Source organism: Urtica dioica, chromosome 5, assembly GCF_054948205.1.
Source record: "Urtica dioica subsp. dioica isolate 48M chromosome 5, U.dioica_male_clone48M_v1_H2, whole genome shotgun sequence".
Lineage (NCBI taxonomy): Eukaryota > Viridiplantae > Streptophyta > Magnoliopsida > Rosales > Urticaceae > Urtica > Urtica dioica.
The window spans coordinates 11,356,916-11,372,489 of NC_142760.1; the positions used below are offsets into that span (position 1 = coordinate 11,356,916).

Genomic DNA, 15,574 nt, shown 5'->3' on the forward strand with positions numbered 1-15,574 from the left:
TCGACAATCTGGTATTCGGGATCTGCTAATTTTTGTGAAAATTTCAAAAAAGCTATATAGAATTATACACATATGGGAGTAAATAAGTTGGTTATTCCACATTACTATTTTTTTTTCAAATTAGTGAGATGTATGAGTGTTTAGTTACAAACAAGTAATTAAAAGTGTCAATTTTATCACTATTAGTTATATGTTTGTAACTAAACACTCTTAGATTTGTCTAATTTGAAAAAAAAAAATAGTAATTTTAGAATCAGCCACTTATATACCGGTGTTCAAACTCCAAAACTATATGATCGATTTTAAGTGTGTTTTGTGATCTTTCCCTAAGTTATAAGACTTGCAAAATGGGCAAACAACTATGTTTAATTTAATATATGATTTAATGAAGGGTAATATTGTGTCTTATTATAATAAGATGTTCAAAATTGATATGTTTTTGAATGGTCTACGGAAATCATACATCATAAAAAGAAAGCACGTGGAAGTTTATGTTTATCTTATTAGTGGTTGAATTTAGTAACGAGTCTTGATTTGAAGCAAAAATAAATATATAAATAAATAAATGAATGACGAGTCTTTATTTTGTCATGTGTCTTCGTGGAGGCATAGACATCGTTATATGAGCATGCGTGATGTTTTCACTATTCAGGGGACAAAAGCAAGAAGAAGAAAAAAAATTAACAAAATAAATAGGAAAAATCTCACGGAATGGTCACAACCACGGGTAATAATGGGAAATCAACTAATCGTGACTATAACATTGCAATAGATTTTTCTTGTCCAAATTGACACTTGGTAGTGGTTGTTTCATTTGGATAAAATGAATTAAATAATTACATGTTAGAAAAAAGGCGCACTTAACCATTAAAGCATATTAACCCAACTAAAATTATTGCAGGACTAGACTCCAATCTTATATATTTTTCATGACAATCCAGATTTATTTAATAGGTGGATTATTTAATGGTGTAATGGGTCTTACAAAGTCAATTAAAATGAAAGAATTCGTAAAATAGCTCAAATTTATTTAAAACTAGTGAAATAGTCAAAATATATAAATATCATATTTCAATTGTTGTCGGTCGTTTTCAGAAAACTCGAAACATTAAATTCTATGTGACTTGCGTGCAATTTTGAATTTTAAGGCACAACGGCGTGCAATTTTGAATTTTAAGGCACAACGGCGTGCAATTTTGAATTTTAAAGCTCAACGGACCGGACCATAAAAAGCCCATCAAAGCCCACGAAAGCTAAGGTCCACGCAAAATGGCCCAAAAGTCCGAGCCCAAACTCACATACGAAGCAGAGCTCACCCACGCGTCACGTGCCCACTTAAGAGCGCCGCGCACTCCTCAAAAGAGGCAGGCGCGCGCACGGCGCGCATAGACATGGCGCACCGCGCACCCGCGCGCTCCTGTATGCGCTTCAGGATAATCCGCGCTCCCCAAATCCCCGGCACACTCCACGATGTGCGTCCAAAGTCCCTCCTAGGCCTCCACATCTACTATAAATACCCCCCACCAGCGAGGGCCAGAGACACATTCATTCTCACTTAAGATTACTCGCTCTTCGAGTTCTGAAACGCTGCCGGAGACTTTTTGCACACGATTTCCTCTGACCGAGCGCTTAATCTCCCGCACACGGATCCGCCTGGAATTCTCTACTAAGAATCTCCCTCATCTCCAAGATAAAACACACATTCTCTCTCGGATCACTCGATTCTAGAGTCTTTGAGACGTCACCGAGGACTCGTCCACGCTCCGTTTTCTCTGTCGAGCATACGCTCCAGGATCCGTGCCTCAAATAGCGTATATACAGTCAATTCGATAACGCGCGAGTAAGAGATATTTGCGATCAATTAAAGATCAGCAATATGGTCTCCTCGCCACATCATCCACAGGCCAACAGCCAAGTCGAAGCACTCAACAAGACGATAACGAGCAACCTCAAAAAGAAGCTCAAAGATAGGAGAGGTGCATGTGCCGAAGAGCTACCATTCACCCCATGGGCTTACCAGATGACCGCCCGAAATGCCACCAGGGAAACCCCATTCTCCCTCACATACGAGATCGAAGCAGTGATGCCGATCGAAATCGAGATCCCCACATTCCAAGTTGAGACTTTCAACGAGGAAAAAAATGACGAAGCCATGAAAGAGTTAGACTTGATCGGCGAAAAGAGGTTATAGGCACCTACCCGCGTCGCTGCGAAGTGGAAAAGTCTACAACTCTAGAATCAAGAGTTCTCGGCCTAAACTAGGAAGAACCCTACAGAGTCCGCCAAGTCATACATGACGGGACTTACTACATCGAGTACACGGACGGGACCCCGATCCATCAGCCTTGGAATGCAGAACACTTGATGCAGTTGTTGGAATTGATCTAGGGTTAAGAAAAAGTTTAACGCTTCGAGCAAGCGACGGAATTTAAAAATTTTCTTTAAAACAAGTAAAACGATTTTACAAACCTAGACAAAGAGCAAGTACATGTAAATAAAAACTATTATGAGCATAAAATAATTTACTAACATTTGAGAAGCTTGAACGTTGATGAGCCTTCGAAAGGTTAAAACGTTCGTCTCCCCTCGCAGCACGTCTCTCTTCTTTCCTCGGGAACTAGACCTACCACGAAAGTTTCTATCACAAGAATCACTCGAGAAAGAAAGGAATTAGTGTGTGGGCACTTTTAAACACGACGACTCGAGAACAAGTCTCAAAGTCGAAGAGCTAAAAACGCTAGGTCAAATGAGGACCTAGGTGCCAACCAAAAACGAAAAAAAACTAAGAGAGAGAGAGAGAGAGAGAGAGAGAGGGAATGGGCGGCCAAGCTAGAGAGAGAAGCTCTCAATCTCTAAAACTTTGGATGGATAAACAATGAGAATGAGACCTCTATTTATAGGGGAGGGATTACCTTCAATAAGTTAGTTTTCTCTTCTATAGAATATCACATATTCATGAGCGAAATTTGCTCCTTACCCTATAGAGTCACACGGCCAACATAGTCCACGCAAGTCATTGGATTTGTTTCCTCTTTTATTTTGCTCTCTCCTTGCCTCTAATTGCCGCCCATATACTTCCCTTCTAGAGGAAATATGTTTCCTCTTTTTCTTTTGGCAAGTATCTTGATACATTAATGCACAAAATTGGTCTCTCCCTTGCCAAGTTGGACGGCCACCTTTTCTAGAAGGAGCCTCTAGAAGCTTCTTCGTTAGTTCATGACAACATAAGAAAGGCTCATTAAGAATTTTCAAGTAAAATTCTATGAAATGAAATTAATCCACAAGGCCCAAATATTTTAACTTGGCCGAGTGGTTTTAATTCATCATATGACCATGTCAAAAAATTTATTGACATTCATTTCATGCTATGTCTGAAAAGACAAAAATACCATTTTGACAATTTTTGTAAAACTTTTCTAGTTCTTGTTTTGACTTAGCTTCTAGTTTAACTATTCCTACTCGATATAATTTGTGATAGTGACCTCATGGATCCAAATGAACAAAGCTTGAGCTAAATACTTGGACTCAAAAGTTCACAAACTTTTTCCAAGTTTAGCTTAATGTCAACTGACTCCACTAAAGAGTTGACACTGAAAATCTCTCGGTTCAAATGAATTTATTTTCTACTCAAGAATTCAACCTAATTGTAATGAGTGGATCCACTGAATATTATCTATGTTTACCCTTCATGAATATCATCAACTAGTCGGGATTTACCAAATTACCATTTTACCCTTCTAGCTATTATTTTCTCAACTCATTTGGCGCTTGTGAATAAGTTAGAAACAATGTATTGATGAGGAGCTAACAAGTCACATTGTTTCATCCAAAAGAGTCAAGACTCAATTTGGACACTGGCCAGTTCATTTATTCACATTCCAAGGAACAAAGCATGAGGTGATATACATTGCATTTCAGCAATCTTGTACATGAATTTAATATCTATGACAACTTCACAAAGTTACTCTTGACATCTTCACAACTTAGTACTTCACCAATAGGTCTCGTTCAGAATCACATAGTGAGTCCGAACTCTGACTTTCTCAAATGAGAATACATAAGCTGTGAAATGGCATGTCTCATTTCAGGAATAAGGTAAGCATGATGCAATTCATACGTAGTGACTTCGAGACATAATAGGTTAAATGGTTTGTTCTTATCTTGTCTCTAGAAGTGCACTGGTCAATTTCAGTGCCTTTGGACGATACCTAGAAGAACTATAGAGTCTCCAACTCTCAATGCCCCATAACTAGACATCATATATTCTCCTAACAATCGTACTGAGGTCAATGGTCCTTTGACCCTTAGATTGCGAATATATCGTTTTAAGCAAACTACGAAGAGTTTGTTCATGCAAATCTACATTTGTCTCTTCGTAAGTTGTTAAGTTTGTTTATGGCCTAAGACTAAGGTTTTATCATAACGCTTCAAACAGACAAGGAAGAATGAATGAACGTTTCAACTTTTATTAATAAATAAGCAATTACAAGCAAGAGTCTTCGTGAGACTATATTACATCAAATGTACATAAATAGACACTACTACTCTTCTTGTGGGCACCATTGACAACAGCAGTACTATCAATAGTCAGCGCTTCTCCAATTTTATTGCTTTATTTTCTCAAATTCAATAAGGCCTATGAGCTAATGTTTTAGGGTTTCAAATTTTTCGCAATATTAATAAAGTTCAAGATTTTTTTTTCAAAATCCATTTTATCAAAAAATTTCATCAAGATAACGCTTGTAAACTCAAAAACTTGGGAGGCTAGTGACATAGGCAACACGTAAGGAGATCCACAAGAAAATATACTCCAACAAAAAAAAAACTTAAGTCTCAACCCAAACATAAACATGAATAAGGACTTAAGTCATCATACATTGTGCACCCTAAGACGCTTCCGCGGTGCGTAGTAAGACATCCAAGAGATGCAGACAAAGTCACCATACACGGTGCACCCAAAGATGCCTCTGCGGTGCGCTGTACGACATCCAAGAGATGCATGCAAAGTCACCATACACGGTGCACCCTAAGACGCCTCCGCGGTGCGCTGTAAGACATCCAAAAGATGCAGGCAAAGTCGTTGTAAGGCGCACCCAAACTGCCATAAGGCGCACTCAAAGCCGCCATAAGGCGCACGAAAGCCATCCTCCACGACGCATCTTAAGCCATCTACCAAGACGCACCAAAGTTGACACACTAGGTGCAACCTAAGATGTCTGTCACGATGCACAAAAGCCGTCTCACATGATGCACCAAGTTGCCACACGCAACATAATAAAAGACGCCAAACACGGTACGTTCATGCCATCCTAACAGTGCGATCGACTCGTCCCAAACCCAAAGAAGTGACCGCTCGCTCGGGAACAAGGACGCGAACCATACAACTGTTCATATGCCTCAGGCCTAACCCCCACAAAGGCAAACATGCCAACACAATTGCTAAGGGAATGATAGCCGAATCCTGCCACGGCAGAAGACTTGTCAAAACAATCAACAATGGCACATGCCTACCGAAATACACCATGGCTAATCGAAATGAGAGCACACATCAACGATCGAAGATAGCAAACTTGTTCAAAAGATCCGTAAAGAGACAGCATTTGAACTTGAAGTAAAAAATATCTCATTTAAGGGAGCAACTGCTCCAATTCTTACAAAGCAAGCGCTAATGCAAGTGCGTTAAAAAGAGAAAAAAAAAATCCGTAGAAAGCAAGCACTAAGACAAAAGCGTCGAAAAAGGAAATTCCTAAGAAAAACAATGCACTAAAAACTTGCGCCGAAAATAAAACGACTACTCAAAGTCGACATGTTCGTCTCCATGACCAGGAGGCTCGACCCCTTCAAGCGGTGGGAATAGAGAGTCAAAGAAGGTGAAAGTGACCACCCGAGAGACATTCTCGGCGGTGGTAGCTTCCGGACACTCCACCGTTGCAGCATGCCTAGCCTCCTCGACCCTGACGTCAAGGTTGTCCTACAAGTCAGACGCAAGTCATTCCGCTGCGGCCTTCTCCGCAGTAAGTCGAGCAACCTCCTCCGCCAAAGAGTCGCGCTCGTGCTCCGCCCAGACGAAACGATGTTTACCTCATCCATCCGGTTGTCCAATTGGCATCGAAGGTTGTGCACCTCATTCCGGAAGACTTCCGTCGATCGAGTCGCCTCCGGACGCGCCTTCAGACTCTGAAGCGGTCCTCGTCCTCGGCACCTCCAGACGCGCCTTCGGACTGGAAGCGCGTGAGCTCGAGGATTGAGGTGGAGGCATTGGAGGTCAAAGGAGAGTGTTCTCAGGGCCTTCAGGAGTCAGCTTTGAAGGTGTGGAAGGGAAATACGTGAATTTTTCATGAAAAACGATGAAGAGACGTAAGATATATTGGTTGGTACTCAGTAGAAAATTAATTTTTCTCCACTTTCAAGGACATTTAGAACAATTATTCAACTAAAAAAATGGGGCAAATATAGGGCAAAATAGATAAAGTGTTTATATATTTTTTCTGATTATATTTCATTTATTATTGAGTTCTTCATCGTAATTGTTGGCACCCTCGTGGCCGTCAGCATCAGCATTTTGATCTCCATTTAGGTTTGCAAACTCACAAGCAATACCTCTCTCTCTCTCTCTCTCTCTCTCTCTCTCTCTCTCTCTCTCTCTCTCATGCTATTGATATTCGCATCCATCTTCTCCATAAGACATGCATGTGGCGATCTCATTTTTATTTAAATAATAAAATAATATGTAAAGGAACATTTTTCTTTCCGATCACATTCTAAAGTTGTTGATAAATCATACAACTTCAATCACATCTCGAGTTTTTTTTTTTTTAGTAGGGGCACTATCGGCCAGGATTACATGATATATTAGCAGTGCAAAACGCAGGTGGCACTATCGCTCAAGATTACATAGTAGGTGGCACCAAGATTACATACTTATTAGAATAAATCTTAGGGGGCATGCATTTCTGCATCCCATGAGGGTTTGAACCCATGACTTCTCCGTCGAGGTGTGTGTGGGATTACCGTTAAAAATTGGTCGACGCCAAAGAATGCAAAGAAGTGCAGAGTTTTCTTGGCTTAGCGGGTTATTATAGACGCTTTGTGGAAGATTTTTCTCGAATTGCATCACCAATGACCCTACTGACAAGGAAAAGCGAGTTTCTATCTCTTCCACAAATAATTATTGGCGATTGACATGGAATGGACCATTATGTTTAGATTTAATTGACATAAATAAATTTCGCCACTTAAAATATAGGCCATATTTCGGTTTCAAGTCGGTACCAAAGTTGAGGTACTTTGGTTATCATACGGTTATCCGTTGGTATACTTTTTACCTACGGTTATCTATAAGTGGTACTAGGTTAACTTTATGCTTATCATTTATGTGTGATATCTACCGGGCAGCATGCATATACCCATAAAAAAAATGTTTATAATAGTAATCATATGATTAAACTCGTCGACATATCTTTTGATTACCTGTATATTAGTAGATTATAATCAGTTAAATCAGTACTGGAATTTCGAACAGCTATAAAATACTGTCAGTATCTCAGTAAAATTAGAGACGACATTATTTTAATCATTTGTCTAGCCGATGAAAAGTTTATCCGATCTAACTTGTATATTAAAGTTCCAAAGACAGAAGATTCATTGGAACTTTCATTTGGTGATAAATCTTCGTATGACATTAAGTGTACCAATAATGTGTACCAATAATTGAATTAAGTGTCGAGTTGAAGCTAAAAAGTTGTGCTTCTCTTTAATAATTTGGAGATATCCAGAGTTCACATAACATTTTATTTCCCATCTCATCTATTATTTAGCGTTATTTTGTGTGGCAAAAGTGATTTACATACATGGATCTTTTCAACAGCAAATTTGTGCACCCAAAAAAATTATAAAAAATTTGACGAACAAAAATTTAGATGAAGTGATGAACACAAATTAACACTCTTTTTCTCAGAGAAATATAGCTCTGGAAATTTTCCATACTTCCGACTTAATCAACTGGAACTTCGACCTCCATCTTCATACTAGAGTTGCCAAGAACCTGCAAGAAATGGGGGTTAATTTACAGTGTTTCATTTTCGAAGTAGTTGTATGAGTGACGTTGAGATTTCACTGTTTAGTCCGGGCGATATGACTTTAATGTGGTCTAATTAATTTCAAATGTATTGAAGAATGCTTAAACAATACACCTGAAGAGGTCCCACAGAAAAAAGCAAGTAATGATTTTTCTTTTAATCGGTACAGATACTTGCTGGTCGCCAGAGTAGGGAAAAAACTGGTAACGGAATTTATTATTTATCATTCCCAACCAAAATATTGTAAAAATTTAGCAGAGTTTCATTCTGTTATTTTGGGCAGAAACTAGAACTCGAAAGGAAAATCTTATCCCATTTCACCAGTAATTAAATATCAAGGAATAATTAAATGAACTGTAGGAGATTGATGTTAAGAAATATAATTTGTTGTACCTTCATGAAGTCAGATGTGCTCAATGCGCAATCCTTTTGGTAGCCCGATTCCTCGAGGACACGAGCCAATACTTGCTGTACAAGCGAGAAAATATGAAAACGAGATCTTACCATACATAATCCAAATAAATTCATGTTTGATTCCATGGCCATGTGAAGTTCATTGCTGAATCAGCAAGTGCTATAAATGATTTTAATTCCAATCATTGAAAATCAAGCGACACTTTTTCTTTGTTTAAAGCTGATTAAAGCAAACTTATATATTTCTGTTCATGAAAGCCCGAGTTAGCAAAAATATTTATTTGAATGCAGCCGTACGCGTCAAAGTTCAATACAACTTGCAAAAGCAAAAACAAAACAGGTTTCAAACTTCATTTTGTTTAGAATAGAAAGTAACTTTTCAGTGATAAAATTAGGAAAACTGAAAGGATCCAGGAAGCAAATAAACACTGAAAAGTAACTTTTCAGTGATTAGTTAGGAAAACTAGAAGGATCAAACTTTGAACCCAAAAACGCCCGCCAGAATATTTCAATTAGACCCACTAGTTTAAAAATATCTAAAATTGAACTTTTGTACCAATTTCGGACGGAAATACCCTTGCAAGACCATATAATCTCTTTTGACAAAAGTTCATTCACTATGGAAATCCGACCAAATCCAATAAAATCCGACCAAATCCGACCATTCCGACCAAATCCGATAAAATCCGACCAAATCCAACCATTCCGACCAAATCCGACCGAATCCGATGATATTCATAAAAAATTTCCAGAATTTTTAAGAACCCTAAAACCTATTTTTTTTTCGTCCAAATCCCATTCAAATCAACCTAAAATCACTAATAAGCACTAAAATCATGTATCCTATCAATCCTACACTAATCAAACTATGAAAAAAAAACATAAAAATTTAACATTTTTTTGTCATTTTGAGTTATGGCACCTTGAGAACTTGACAACCACCAACGCCGGAAGGAGACCGTCGGATTTGGAGGTGGGCCGGTCGGATTTTGATGGAGAAGGTCGGATTTTTCTTGTCTCGGTCGGATTTGGGTTTGTTCGGTCGGATTTGGGGTAGAAAGAGAAAGAAAGTGAGAAAGTGAGAGTGAAAGAGATGAAGTGTGAGAGATAGAGGGTATATTTGGACTGCAGGTAATTTTGTCCGAAATTGGTACAAAAGTCCAATTTTGGATATTTCTTTAACTAGTGGGTCTAATTGAGATATTTTCATTAATTTAGGGTCTAGAAAATGAAATTTCTCAAAAAAAAAAGCCACAAAGAAAACCATAGCAGCATTACACTAGCTCAGATAGCTTCAACACCATATACTAGTTCAGACTATCGATAATCTCAGTAGGGTTCAGCATTTCATTTTCTCCAGAAAAATCACTGTAGGACTTCGAGTTCTGACATTGCATGCCATCGGGGCGTAACACATAACTCGGACATCTACAGAACTTATACAATCGGCGTCAGGGTTGAGCTTAGAGAATAGGCAAGGAGGCGGATATTATAATAATTGGAGACTTTTACAGCAGTCATAACCGAACAAGATCCGGAAAATACTCCACAAGACTTCTATTCCCAATCCACTGGTCTACCCGGAAGTGCACAACTGACTTGTCTTGGAATTAAATTTCCATATATGGACATCTATTATATAATTCCTCGAGCACTGAAAATATAGCTTCAAAGGACTAAGGAAAGTTCTATTCGTACAAGCCCCCATGACCCATTGATTGTCTTTGTAACCGTAGATCGCAATGATAACATTGTGCCCCAGCGAGTCCCAATCCAAAACCATTTGGCTAATAACCGCTGGTTTTATATACCACTCTCCCCATCCCCAGCCCCCTTTTAACTTAGGATAACACTCCTCCCAAGCCATTCCATGTCTGTTTTTGTACTGTTAGAATCTTCCCATAAGAGGTAACGCATTATTTTTACAACATCGTCAGCCACTCTCAAGATTTGCATACTTTTATGTCTGGAGAGCCTATAAAACTGCTTGAATAAGTTCCATCCTTTAGACAGAAACTGTCTCTTCCAATCACTTTAAACCCTTCGCAGCTACTGGGTCTAAAAATATTTCCGTCTAGGACTATCCCCGAAAGGCATACCGAGGTACTTGGTAGGTCAAGTCCACTCGGCAGCAGATGCAAACTCCACAGCCAATGAAGTTTCTTCCCTTCCGAAAGGCGAATTCCCAAGAGACTACTTTTCTGAAGATTGATTTTAAGCCCCGAGGCCCGACAAAACTGATCCACGATGATTCAAAAATTCTCCCAACTCCTCCAAGAGCTGATAACAAAAAAAAATTATCATCTGCAAATTGCAAGTGTGAAATTCCATAGCGTGAAAAACATCTGTATCTACTCCCCACTGAAGTGCATCCGCCCCCAAAACAAATATAAATTGAGAAAGAAACCGACGAAAGACATTCCTGTACAATACTTTCCTTTCAAGCACAAAATCCACGAAAGACCATTCTACTCGCTCGTATGCTTTTCTCTACCTTTAGCAATGCTCTTTTACTCCCAGCCCTTATATATTCTTCAACCACTTCTGTCGCAATGAGAAGTTTTCCAGCCCTAAACAGGTTTCCATACTTCACTCTATTTCTGAAAAACCTGAGTTCTAATTGATGATAGTCCGACAAATTTGATAATCACGCCCTTTCCTAGTGAAAGAATCTGTGATCTATAAAATTTACTATCCATGAAAAAAACTAGCCGTTGAATTAAGATAACTTCTCTCCTTACACTTCCAGACACAATGGTTTGCATCGATTATTCCACCTTATATCCAAGGCCATAAGCGTGACATACACGAGTTAAATGAAAAGAGAGTGTTATCTTCTAGCTCTTGAATTTAGTCTCCTAATATACTAATCTCAAGTCTTTTATACACCCTGAATTTGCTACCTAAATAATAAAAATGAAACAAAATTAACAAGAAAGTACTGAAAGTGACATACCTCTCTCTGCTGTTCGGATATGAACTGTCCCGTCAAATCCCGCAAAATGTTCATCATGTCATTGAATGTAACTTTCCCGTTGTAGTCTGAATCATATACTTTAAAGATAACTGTATAAAAAAAACATGCCCCGAAAATATAATTTAATTAAGACTAGACAACTGAAATAAGATTTGTAGTTCAACATGCAAATGACGCAGAGTCTTTACACTCGATCTTTTGCTGCGAATTTGCACGAGGACTAAATGCCGACAAGAATGCGACAAACTCCTTAAAATTCAATCCATCCAGCATCCTCAGCAATCTCTGAAAGTCATGAAACATCAGACTGTATGCACCAAATCAGAAAGCGAAGAGAAAAAGTACAAGCTACAATTATATATTTGCAGAAACGTATTTGAGATTACTCAATATTAACTAATTAAAAGTGGTTGTTTGAGATAAGTATATAATTTGAAGTTAGATCAGAGGTGCAAATGAATCACAAGTATTTCCATTTTAGTTAACACAATGTTGACATAATATATTTTCTATTAATAGTATAGAAAAAAAAAATTAGATCTTCTATTTAAAATATATTCTACTTCATTCAATTTATAACAGTATAAACACGAGGCACGTTTTTTTTCCCCTTTCCTTAATCGAGACTTTGGATTGAGCCCACAGCTTTTTATTTGGCCGAAAGTCTTACTATTGAACTATCGTCTCTTGTCTAAACACTAGCTTTATCTTGAATTCCGATATCTAGCCATCCAGTAAAAATGTCTCGCTGATTATTTTCTATTCTTCAACTTACCGATAATAATGAGAAACGCAAAATAACTGGTTTAATCTCCCCACGAGTGATAACAGCATGTTGTTCTTGATTTTCACAATTCAGAGAAGTTTATCAGAGATTATTTCCGCTTCAAGATTCAAATTAACAAACACACACACACAAGCATGCATGTCTCGATGGATGCACACATACATACATATTCCTGATTTCATGTTCCATTGTTGAGTTAAACCCTGAGAGAGTAGGAAAATTGGGACCTGAGAGAGAGGATTGACAGCAAACTCGGGGACAGATAAGAACTCGTCCGCGGAGACGAAACCACCGCCATTGCGATCGAGCTGACAGAACCTCTTGTACAGCGAAACTATCTCCTGCTGCGAAACTGACCGAGTTTCGATAAATAGTTAAATACACACGCACACACACACACACAAAAAAAAAAAAAAAAAAAAAAAAAAAAAACATTGTAAGAAAATGAATCAAGAACACTCGAGGATTCCAAAGGATTAGGGTTTTATGTATTTCGGGCCTTACAAACACCATTGCAGTGCTCTTGGACCTCCTCGATGTCGTACTGAGTGAGCATTGAAGATGTGTTTCCCATGGCAGCCTAGAGAGAGAGAGAACGCGCTGAATTGAAGTTGAAGTTGAAGTCTAGGAAGAGGAAGTCGAGGGTTGATTTTGCTTCGGTTGAATCAGGAAGGGAATCGGACATGCGCGAGTGGCTACAACGCGCGTCAAAACAGTAACGACCGCGCTGTCGTTTCCAATTAATTTAATAGGCCTGTAAAGGTTATTCGGTTTTATTATTTGACAGATCCAACTTGAAGCATTCGGTTTATGGCTTAACGGAAATATCGGCCTTCCAATAAGCCAATAAGGACGGCTTAATGACTTAACGGAAATTTTTCTTCCGTTAAGCCATTAAGCCGTTTCCGTTTCTTATTGGAAGTCGTTGTTCCGTTAAATCAATAAGCCGTTTTGATTTCAATTAAAATGTAAAATCAAAATGACTAAAATGTTACGTTTTTAATAAAAATGGTTAATATGCAAACTAAATTTTTATCTTTACATACAAACTATATAATGAAAATATGTTCGAGACGTTTTTGTTTTAAGTAAGAAACGTGGACGGAACCACTCATCTATAACACTTAAAAGGATATCTAAGATGTTATTTGTGGTGTGACTACCTTCTACTCTCTTAAAGGCTATGATATACTTATTAAGGTTCCACTCCTCATTTATGTTATGGGCTACAGCACTCATGTAGTCCATCTTAGCATTACCAGTCCAAATATCGGACGTGAGGGCAACATTAAACCGCCTAAGCATGAACAAGGCTTTCAGTTCTTCTTTGTCTTGTTCAAAAAATTTCATGATATCACTACGTAAAGCTTTTCTAGAAATCTCTATGATGTCAGGTGCCAAATAATGAACATATCTACCAAATCCTTTACTTTCTACATGTGAAAATGCTTGATCGGTAGAAACTATGTACTTGACAAGTTCTTTCCTATATTCTTGGGGATCGTGTCTACTTACCTGAGTGTGAGACGAGGAAGATCTGGGGAGGACGCAAATCCTGTAGTGGTGGTGCAATGCGGACGTCCCTTGGTGCCTACTGTCGGCGTTGACGATCTTCCCACATTTGTTGCATCGCCCATTCTTTCCCTCGTCGTCGTTTATCTCGGTGAAATATTTCCACATTTCGGAACGAGGTTTTCTCCTCCTCCTCCTTTGTTGTCTAGGTTGAGGAATTTCTTCAGGAATTTCTTCGGGATGTTCTTCTGGATTTTTTTGTGGTTGTTGTTGAGGAGGTGATTGTGACTCTCGTTGAAATCTACGAATTCCTTCTTGATATGCCTCGTAAGCGTCTTCGTAAACGGGAGATCGGGGTAGTTGTGGTGATCGTGGTGGTTGTTGTGATGATTGTGGTGGTTGTTGTGGTGACCAATATTGTTGTTGTGACATATGAGGATGTTGTTGTGGTGGTTGTTGTGACCAATGTTGGGGTTGTTGTGGGACAAAAGGAAATATCGGTGCAAATTGGTCTAATTGGGTCATCTCATCTTGAGTTATATAAATTACATAGAGCTTGATGAGATTGTAGAGAGAATTGTAGAGAGAATTTGATGGATGATGTTGTGAAAAATTGGATTGAAATGAGTTATATTTATAGAGAAAAGGATGAAAGTGTAAAAAATTTAATAAATCCGTGTATAAACAGTAAAATAATGGCTATTTTTTGTGACCATTGATTAAAAAACGGTAATCAAATCAATGGCCGAGATTGAAACGCAAGCAACGGTCAAATGTGTGCAACAGCTCTGACGGAAGCCGCGGAAGCCGAATTTCCGTGTAAATGGCTCCGCTGAAGCCTTCTTTCCGTATAGACGGAAGCCGTAAAGCCGAGCCACGCGCGGAAGGAAGGACGGCTTCCGCATTTCCGTCTCCAACAAGCCAGGTTGAGGTTTATCATTTTGAAAACCCAAATTAAACTGCTTATGATATCTGAACCAAACCAACCTGAACCAAAAAGATCGGGTTGGTTTGGATTGGTTTATTTGGGACGGTTCGAGTTGGCTTGTTCGAGTTCACTGTAATTTAGTAAGGTAATTAAATGTAAAATATTCAGCAAAAATCAATAGAAATATTTAAAACAAACCTATAAAAAAAATCCAAAAGAAAAGAATATCATAGAAATTAGAAAATTGCCAATCTAAAATAAATAAATAGTTTTTTTTTTCTCTTGATCATGAAAAAACTCAAATCTTGATGCAAAAAAGTAAAATAAAAAGGAACTCAAGTATGTTGGCATTTGCTCTTTGCTAAAGTTCACGACGATAAAGACCTACAAAACAAATAACTAACAATGAATTAATTCGAATTCTCGTAGTAAGATCATGAATCATATATCATATTTGTTTTCTTTTTATCTTGATAAATGACAATATATTTTGTTTATAAATAAGACCCAGTGCCAGAGCCACAAAAAGAACATGACCCTCCTTATTCGAAATTAAGAGACCCTGCTAATATCTCTGCAATTACAAAAGTACACAAGAATATTAGAATAAAATGTTATTGTTATGCAATATTGACTCTGTTTTGAAATGTAAGAGCAATGATTATTGATATAACAATGCTACAATAAATCATAAGTGGTTATAAATTATAAGATGAGGTTACCTATTTTCACGATCGATTCTGAAGATTGTAGATTTTCTACTTCTTTTTTCAGTTCCTCCACAATTAGTGACACATCATCGCCAATCAACCAATCCATCAAACAAATCAAAGCTTCTATCATTCTTGGGTGCAAAGAACTTCAGAATTTATCAAGAA

General features: G+C 38.1%; 2 protein-coding genes across 2 annotated transcripts; one reads left to right on the plus strand and one right to left on the minus strand.

Annotated features, from left to right (window-relative positions):
- The first annotated feature begins 1,876 nt into the window (after positions 1-1,876).
- On the plus strand, positions 1,877-2,191 carry LOC149395169 (uncharacterized). Its single transcript, XM_089614241.1, has one exon. It carries the CDS (start codon positions 1,877-1,879, stop codon positions 2,189-2,191), a length of 315 nt encoding a protein of 104 aa, XP_089470367.1.
- A 5,502-nt stretch (positions 2,192-7,693) lies between these two features.
- On the minus strand, positions 7,694-12,995 carry LOC149395170 (uncharacterized). Its single transcript, XM_089615411.1, has 6 exons — positions 12,761-12,995; positions 12,484-12,608; positions 11,658-11,754; positions 11,449-11,558; positions 8,472-8,546; positions 7,694-8,044 (listed from the first exon to the last, which is right to left on the minus strand). The coding sequence occupies exons 1-6, from the start codon at positions 12,828-12,830 to the stop codon at positions 7,994-7,996; spliced, it is 528 nt and encodes a 175-aa protein (XP_089471537.1). The 5' UTR covers positions 12,831-12,995; the 3' UTR covers positions 7,694-7,993.
- Between the last annotated feature and the right edge of the window lie 2,579 nt (positions 12,996-15,574).

Bases quoted from the DNA above. Each gene is read 5' to 3' on its own strand.
- LOC149395169 (XM_089614241.1), top strand. From the start codon at position 1,877: ATGGTCTCCTCGCCACATCATCCACAGGCCAACAGCCAAGTCGAAGCA.
- LOC149395170 (XM_089615411.1), bottom strand. From the start codon at position 12,830: ATGGGAAACACATCTTCAATGCTCACTCAGTACGACATCGAGGAGGTC. The intron at 12,609-12,760 runs GTAAGGCCCGAA...AAACTCGGTCAG, and splicing joins AGAGCACTGCAATGGTGTTT to TTTCGCAGCAGGAGATAGTT. The intron at 11,559-11,657 runs GTAAAGACTCTG...TTTTTTATACAG, and splicing joins TTCGCAGCAAAAGATCGAGT to TTATCTTTAAAGTATATGAT.